Below are 9,676 nucleotides of genomic sequence, written 5' to 3'. Positions count from 1 at the left end.
AAATTGAACTGTATGACTTACCTCGATATAAGTCTGTTTTTATTAACTCAGGTGAACACTTAATTTGGCTTCCTGGGAATATATAAAATTGGTTCCGATGCACCTATGAATTATGAAAATATAGCACCTAGACCTTTTTGGTTTTATGATTTTAAGTTACGCTTAACAACAATTTTATTATTTTTTTAGCGAATTTCCCTATAGGGAAGTAGCTATTACCGTAGGTGGCACGGTAAGACCTAGACCCGGGACCGATTTACTTTTTCATTTTGATGTCCCCAGAGGCCAAAAACACCATTCGTTCAAATTTTTATATATGTACGCGCTCACTACTTCGTGCCTTCACGTTGCAAATCTGGAGTGAGACAATGTTAACATTGTCTCGCTGATGAGCGAATTGGCCACTTTGCTTTCTCAAATCAGTGAGAGAACATGTACATTGATAGGTAACTGTATGAAAAGTAAATTGTAATCTGTGCATTTAAAAATAAAAACTTGACTACTACAATTAAGATTCCGACAGCTTTAACGAGAAACTAAAGACACTCGTCCATCACACAGTGTTAGATTATCTATACAGGGATTATCCATCAAGTCACGCACGTGTTTAATATTTTCTAAACGATACAGATAAATCAATTAGATTTGGAACAACGTAGAAGAATTGGATTTGGATTTTGGAACAACGGAACCTAAAACCTTTGACTATCAATACAACATCCAATAGTCAATGCTAAAACTATAGCTTTTGAAGGAACTGTAAGTTTTCTGTCGTATCATTGGGACATCCCGCAAGGAGTTAGACTTATATATATATACGTCCGTGAACGCGATAACTTGAGTAATTTTTGTCCGATTTTGATGAAACTTGGTTTAAAGGTGTAAAGCGGGATAAACTTGAATGAGTTCGCGAACCAGCACGATCGGACCATGGGAACGGGGATTTACGGGGGGTTTTATGGGGTAAAAATTGGTTTTTCTCACTTTTGACCCTCAAAACACAAAATTTCCCGATTTCTCTTTAGACCTTTTTAAAGAGCTTAAAAAAAACAAATAATTTAGTATATAAAAGTATTTTTGTTCAATTATTAGTAACGGAGAAAATTAAAAAAATTTTAAATTTAAAATTCCCATGTTATTCTTATGGAGAATATTGTCAAATGTTGTAGTTTGCTTGTTTATGGATATATTTTGATCAAACTTGGCAAATTTATTTATTTTGTACTAAGCTATCAATATTTTACTCAAAAACACACTTTATTAGTTTCCTTGTAACAGCAAACCTAGGTACTCGTTAAACCTAATGTTATTAAAATATATTTAACTGAAAATCAATTCAGACAAATGGAAATTCGCTTAGTCGGCAGGTTTACTGCGGCGGGGGTATTTAAATATCAAGATTGGAAGTCAAATTGTTTAATAGGGGTTTTATGTCTTGATAACTTTTTTGCGAAGCGCCTTTATTTTGCTACGTACAAAAGGTTTTAGCATGACTAAAATAAAGCTATTATGAAATGATGGTGCACGTGTAGACGTATTTGAGTAGTTTCAGTGTTTTTTGAATATCATTTACGCATTCTTAAATTACAAAATAATTAATAATTAATTAATTAAATAATTAATAAGCCACATCGGATATATACGTAATTGAGTAAAACCTTGCAATTCCTGACTTTGAGGGATGGAGGGGAAAACGTCGAGGGGATTTTTGGGGACTTTTGGTACAATGTACTTCTTTGTGTGTACTATACAGTGGTATATATATTTTATTGTCACTAATTTGTTCCATTTCAAAACCTTTATGGACTGGGTTATTATTTCTTGTGTTGTTTTTGTTTTATATGATGTTTTATAAAATTACAGGTCAAGAAACGGGTACAACGAGCCATTTGAATTATAAGCCAATCATTGGTCTCTGGTAAGAGACACAAATCTCGGCTTCTAAAAGAATCAAAATGGTTTTCCAGACTAATATTTTACTACTGATAGTCGGATCAGTTGAGGGTAGTCTTGTAAGAGAAACTAACAATTCACTGCGAGTGTCAACCGTTGAAAATGTATTATTGTCAAATACCACAGCTTTAGATTGAAATTAAGACATTTTTAAATGTGTAGCTTACTACATATTACCTAAAACTAATTTTGTTTTTATTTTGTTTATTTAGTTTTAACATTTAAAATCGATCAGTAATATGTAAACTATAGTGGATTAAGTGTTATCGGTTGAAGAGACATCTAGCGGAGATTAGGTGAACTGTCGCGAGCCTCGATGGTAGCAACATCAAGCGGTGATTGACTGAACTAGCAGTTTGCTCATGGTAATAATATTTTTTTAAGAATATTATTTTATAAACAAAATTAAACTGTATGACTAACCTCGATATAAGTCTGTTTTTATTAACTCAGGTGAACACTTATTTAGGCTTCCTGGGAATATATAAAATTGGTTTCGATGCTCCTATGAATTATGAAAATATAGCAGCTTGGCCTTTTTTGGATTTATGATTATAAGTTACGCTTACCAAAGATTTTACTAGAATTTTTAATATCAATATTGGAAGTCAAATTGTTTAATAGGGGTTTTATGTCTTAATACCTTTTTTGCGAAGCACCTTAGTTTTGCTTCGTACAAAAGGTTTTAGCATGGTAACTAAAGTACAGCTATTATGAAATGATGGTTCACGTGTAGATGTATTTGAGTAGTTTCAGTGTTTGTTGAATATCATTTATGCATTCTTATATTAGCTCAAAATATTATTACTGTCTATGAAATTAAAATGAAAAATGTATTATTCAGAAACATTAAATTATATTTAGACTTAAACTTTAAACTTAGCTCACAAATGGATTTACGAGAAACAGATTAAGCATTGATTATGGAAAATTATTGGATTAATTTGCTATCTCCGCTCAATATTGCAAGCAGACAGGTTTATTGTACATCTAGTTAATGTAATTGGATTTTTAATGTATTATCGTGGTCATTTTAACTTGGCAATCCGAAACATATTAGTTTATTTTACAGTCGATTATAAATAATCATTCGTTTATAAAAGCCTTATATGATCAAGAGTGTAGGATAATTGCAACTAGGCGTATTTTATTAAAAACCGTATTTGAACCCGAATGTGATTAGTAGAATGGAAATAGTTATTTGTGCAACTAGTGAGCAAAGTGAGCAAAGTGAGCAAAGTGAGCAATTACCTCACTCGAGAGAAATCCTTAGGAATGGTTTCTCGAGTGAGGCAATTGCACTTTTCACTCGAGATGCACATTATATTTTTCCTACAGTTACCATAAAACAAATGAATTGGTAAAGAAACGTAACATATTTTTACACCGAAGTGAACCTTTAATATGTTATTTAGTGTTGTGACAAATACAACATTACAACAGTTGACCAGCTGATTTACAGCCAGTGCTGCCAACGTATTTCGCGCGCATACGGCCTACTTCGTGCCTTCACGTTGCATATCTGGAGTGAGACAATGTTAACATTGTCTCGCTGATGAGCGAATTGGCCACTTTGCTTTCTCAAATCAGCGAGAGAACATGTACATTGTTACGTAACTGTAGGAAAAGAGAATTGTAATCTGTGCATTTAAAAATAAAAATTTGACTACTAAAATTAAGATTTCGACAGCTTAAACGAGAAACTAAGGACACTTGTCAATCACACAGTGTTAGATTATCTATACAGGGATTATCTATAAAGTCACGCACGTGCTTAATATTTTCTAAGCGATACAGATAAATCAATTAGATTTGGAACAACGTAGAAGAATTGGATTTGGATTTTGGAACAACGGAACCTAAAACCTTTGACTATCAATACAACATCCAATAGTCAATGCTAAAACTATAGCTTTTGAAGGAACTGTAAGTTTTCTGTCGTATCATTGGGACATCCCGCAAGGAGTCAGAAGGAAATCTTAAATAGGTAGGTGCTAGATTGATTTGTACAACGATTTAAAGGCTTTATTATCAGAATACAATACTTACTTACTTACTTACTGCTTACTGCCATGGCCACTTGTACCCTAGCTGGTACTTGGCCTCGCCAACACGCTGTCGCCAATAGTCTCGGTCCCATGCATCTTCCTCTACAAGCCTCATCCTTTCCAAATCTTTTCGTACTTGACCCCACCACCTGGCTTTCGGTCTACCTATTGGTCTTCTTCCCCTCGGATTTCCTCTGAGTGCTGTCTTCAGTAGACTCTCCTCCTTTCTCCTCAGGATATGGCCAACCCACCTTAATCTTCTACTCTTAACTTCTCCAATGATATCAGGGTCTTGAAATAATTCTCTTAGCTCCCGGTTGTGGCGGATTCTCCATACTCCATCTTCACATACTGGCCCATATATAGTTCTCAAAACTTTGTTCTCAGAAGTTATTATTTTCTTTTCTGAGTTCTTGCTCAGGATCCAATTTTCCCCTCCATATAAAAGTACAGGTCTTACTATAGTTTTGTAGATTCTAATTTTTGTCTTTCTCGTTAAAAGTTTTGATTTCATTAGTTTTATCAGAATACAATGCAGCAAAATTTACTCAACTTGACACCAGAGTCACAGATAGTAGCCGGAAAAGTGGCGGGTATAAGCTATTAAATTTTGGGCTGTTTTTAAGCCAACCGTTGGTCTCAGGTAAGAGGCACGACACAGCTCTCGACTTTTAAAAGAATCAGTTAAGTAAATAGCAAAAGTTATTCCTGTGAGTGACAACGAACTACGAGACTGAGGGTAGTCTTGTAAGAGATACTAACAAATCCTTGCGAGTGTCAACCGGTAAAAATGTATTATTGTCAAATACTACAGATTTGGATTGAAAATAAGACTACTTTAAATTTATAGCTTACTTCATATTGTCTTAAACCAATTGTGTTTCTATTTTTGACACAGTGTGAACAATTAAAAAAACATTGTATTATATAAGTTATCTTTGATTGAGTATTTTCGGTTTAAGAGACATCTAGCGGAGACTAAGTCAACTATCACGAGCCTCGATTGTAGCGATATAAGCGGTGATTGACTGAACTAGTATCAACACTCATTAAGCCCGCTGGAGCAAATCTTCAGATTAAGTGAATTTCCATTTACCTGGATGAATTTTCACTAAAATATTCCATTAAAATGACAAATTTATTTCCTAATAGCCACTTGTGCCCGTGCTTTGCAAAGGGGCCATTTTGTGGAGGAGACAATGTTGGTTCATTGAAAATACTGAAAATAGTTTTGACAGTTTGAGATTTTTAAATGAAAAAAAACTAATTAAATGTGTTTGTTTGAAATATGGCTAACAACAAAATAGCACCATTAAATATTTATTTCACTGCTAAACCAATGTTTGCTAACAATTCTCTCAGTACTTCAGGAATTACGTTTTGGTAGGAGAGAGCCAAGTAATAAAATCGGTATTTCATTGGAACTACTTTCCACAATATCAAGCAATCTTCAGTGTAATCTTTGCTTCATAATAACCAATGTTTTTCCCTTCGTACTGTATATTGTAATTTGCAAGTATACTGTGGTTGGTTTGTTATAAACACACGTCTTTAGTTGTAATAACAGGGTAAAATGGCGATAGCTTTCAATAAAGGCTAATACAGGTAATAATTTTCAAACACTCATTAAGCTTCTCTGTTGTATGATTGTCACCAATAATCAAATGAAAACATAAACATTTCTACAAAAATGAACAATTCTACTTTGACAGTTCTCATTGTGTATCACAGCTTTTTGTTGCTGCTAGTTCAAATTAGCTGTTGTCGTAAATGCAAAAAATAGTGCTGCACCCTGTTGGTAAACCCTACAATTTTCGAATGCTATTAGAAAGGAAACAGTATTGGGTTCCCTGTACCGACTTTTGGAACGTGCTATCTGTTATGCCTCTCCCATGTGTTAATCCACCAACGGACATCATTGGACGTATCAATCATTGTTCTATGTACATTGCACATATCAGTCCATGTTTTAGACCAAAAGCCATTTCCTCTCACAGTACAGTAAAGGACCCTTTCTTTGTAACCGCCGAACTCAAATGACAAGTCATAAATGGGAAAGCCAACAGCTGACTAAACCACTGAGCCTTGCGCCTAGAACCTGGCAAGGTATGATTGTTGGAACAATATTTTTATTCATTAGCTTAAATAATTATTTTTATTGATTTACAAATAGATCAACTATAAGCACTCAGCATCGCCGAGGCTTGGACTCACGTCTAGTAGTTGGGCCGTCCCCTGCCCATGGTTATATCGGAATGCTATACTTATGTGTATGAAAGTGCTCAGAAAGACATCCTCTACAACCTTTAGAGTAATCTATGCATTTAAAAATAAAGATTTGACTACCACGAGTCCATATTTACGATCTCAACAGCTTATATATACAAGTAACTATGACATTGTGTTAGGATAGATGGATTAATATTATTATATTATAAGCCAATCGTCGGTCTCAGGTAAGAGACACAACTTTCGGCTTTTCAAAGAGTATATGAGTGTACTGAGTTACAGTAAAAGTAAAAATGTTGGATAGGTCTGGACTTAATAAGGGTAGTCATCTAAAAGATACTACAAAATCACTGCGAGTGTCAAATAATAAAAGTGTATTATTGTCAAATACCACAGCTTTAAATTGAAAATAGGGCATTTTTAAATGTATAACATACTACATATTGTCTCAAACAAATATTGTTTCTATTTTTTATAAAGTTTAAAAATCAAAAAAATGTTAGTAATATTTCAACTACCGTGGATTGAGTATTGTCGGTTTAAGAGGCATCTAGCGGAGACTAGACGAACTGTCCGTCGCAAGCCTCGACGGTAGCACAGAAAACGTACTACTATTATAACCTCGTAGTACTGTAAATGCTCGGTACTGTAAATGGATTGTGTACTTCAAGTCCACTAATTGTAGGACTTATTTTAGCTTATCTTTTTCATGGATTTCGGGTCTCCACATGCCGTTCATAAAAAGCCAATAAGGTCTCGTGGAACTCCTCTAAAGCTTCGTGGACTTTGAAACAGCAAACAGTATGAGGTTCCATGTATCCACTTTTGGAACGTGCCTTCTGTTATGCCTCGCTTATGTGTTAATCCACCAACAAACATCATTGGACGTATCAATCATTGTTCTAAGCACATTGCACATATCAGTCCATGGTTCAGACCAAAAGTTTTTTCCTCTCACAGTAAAGTAAAGAACCCTTTATTTGTAACCGCCAAACTCAAATGACAAATAATGGGAGAATAGCCAACAGCTGACTAAACCACTGAGCCTTGCGCCTAGAACCTGGCAATCTATGATTGTTGGAACAATATTTCTATCCATTTGCTGAAATAATGATTTTTATTGATTTACAAAGAGATAAACTATAATCACACGGCATCGCCGAGGCTTGGACTCCAGTCTAGTAGTTGGGCCGTCCTCTGCCCATGGCTAAGTCGGAATCCTATACTCATTATATGAAAGTGTTCATTAAGTCATCCTCTACAGCCTCTAGAGGAAGGATATTTCAATTATTTATCCTAATAGTTAAAAAAAATTGGCAGAATAACTAAAATATCAGCGTAAAAATTGCTTGATTCCATAATTATTCATTGCATTTTGGTGAAAATATTGGATTTATCGCAAAAAAGTATAAGCTCTTTATTGTAGACAATTTATTAAGGAATGCAACTAATTGAAGATTATTATATTCGAATGAGCCATATCTGATATATGCGTTATTTAGTAAAACCTTACAATTCCTGACTTTGAGGGGGGGGGGGGTCGAACAAGTACGGGATTTTAGGTACAATGTACATCTTGATGTGTATTTTACAGTAATATATAGACTTGCTTGTCACTTATTTGTCCTGACACAAAACCTCTATTGACTGGCTATTACTTCTTATGTTGCATGATATATTATGGTTGTGTTATGTGTTGTTTGACATATGGTTATAACAACGCAGGTACAGAAATAGACGCTGGTCCGGGTACTGGCTAGTTATATTATAAGCCAATCGTCGGTCTCAGGTAAGAGGCTCAACTCTCGGCTTTTTAAAGAATCATCATATCAATCATCCATTAGTGCATCCCGCCATTGGAGCAGTTGAGGCTAGTCTTGTAAGAGAAACTACTAAATCACTGCGAGTGTCAACCGCTAGAAATGTATTATTGTCAAATATCACAGCTTTAGATTGAAAATAGGACCACTACTAATGTATAGCTTACTACATATTACCTAAAACCAGTTTTTGTTTATATTTTTTATATTGTTTAAACATTTAAAATCGGTCAGTAATATATAAACTATACTGGATTAAGTGTTATCGGTTGAAGAGACATCTAGCGGAGACAAGGTGAACTGTCGCGAGCCTCGATGGTAGCAACATCAAGCGGTGATTGACTGAACTAGTCTCAAAACTGCTCACGGTAATAATATTTTTTAAGAATATTATTTTATAAACAAAATTCAACTGTATGACTTACCTCGATATAAGTCTGTTTTTATTAACTCGGTTGAACACTTATTTAGGCTTCCTGGGAATATATAAAATTGGTTCCGATGCACCTAAGAATTATGAAAATATAGCACCTAGACATTTTTGGTTTTATGATTTTAAGTTACGATTTCCAAAAATTTTACTAGATTTTTTTAGTATCAATATTGGAAGTCAAATTGTTTAATAGGGGTTTTATGTCTTAATAGCTTTTGGCGAAGCATTAATTTTTCTTCGTACAAAAGGTTTTAAAATGGTAACTAAAATAAAGCTATTAAGCAGATAAAGCTGATTAAGCAGTATGGTTTATGGCAATGCTAAACCTTGGTCAAAGGTCATAAGGCATATTTGATCAAATCCACGAAAAAGAACAGGCAAATCTTTCTAGTTTCTGTGATGTATAATCAAAGATTATATTTCAATGTATTACAGAAACAGCAATTTCTCTAATATGCTACTAATAGTATTATAGGTTTATTTCCCACAATACATAGACATCGAACCTTCACAAAATAATTACCCTACAGTGGAATACATTGTTATTAAAGAATAGTTATTGTTAATTAGAACATTCCAGTTAGACATTTATGATAATCAGATGAAACTTTGACTTTAGTTACTGCAAGTAGACAAATCAGTTACGCGAATACTTATCATTGCCAATTTATGCGAACCAAATATGCTATTGACTTTGGATACTGCAAGTATTGTATGGATCTAATTTACGAGACAAAGATTAAGCATTGACTTTGGAAAAGTATTGTATTGATATGCTAGCTCCACTCAATATTGCAAGCAGACAACTTTATTGCACACCTAGATATAGTTTCAGTGGATTTACAATGTGTTGTCATGTACATTTTAACATAACAATCTACAACACATTAGTTTGTTTAACAGTCGATTGTAAAAATCACTAGTTTACAATAGCGTTGTATGTGTAATTGTATAGGATAGTTACGTAACTGGGTCTAGGTGTATCTTAACAAAACTAGGGAACCCGAATTCGATAGGTGGAAGAATATTAAACTGTGATCTGTGCTTTTAAAAATAAAGATTTGACTAGCACGATTCGATGTTCACGATCTCAACAGCTTAATAAACATGTAACTAAGGACACTGTGTTAGGTTAGTTAGATTTATGTTATTATAAGCCAATCGTCGGTCTCAGGCAAGAGACACAACTCTCG

The 9,676-nt window shown here is 34.2% G+C and overlaps 1 protein-coding gene across 1 annotated transcript in view; it reads right to left on the bottom strand.

Moving 5' to 3' along the window:
• Positions 1 to 4,017: 4,017 nt before the first annotated feature.
• Positions 4,018 to 9,676, bottom strand: part of LOC129003421 (uncharacterized) — a 71,990-nt gene continuing 66,331 nt past the window's right edge. Inside the window, exon 4 of the mRNA XM_054431712.1 lies at positions 4,018 to 4,352. Coding sequence (XP_054287687.1) covers positions 4,018 to 4,352 — 335 coding nt within the window. The remainder of the gene's footprint in view (positions 4,353 to 9,676) is intronic.

This window comes from Macrosteles quadrilineatus, unplaced genomic scaffold (assembly GCF_028750875.1).
Source record: "Macrosteles quadrilineatus isolate MER2022 unplaced genomic scaffold, UCM_ALF_1.0 Scaffold_9__3_contigs__length_116548681, whole genome shotgun sequence".
NCBI classification, from domain to species: domain Eukaryota; kingdom Metazoa; phylum Arthropoda; class Insecta; order Hemiptera; family Cicadellidae; genus Macrosteles; species Macrosteles quadrilineatus.
Note: the sequence above shows the minus strand (reverse complement) of the source record. Positions and strands in the feature narration are given on the sequence as shown.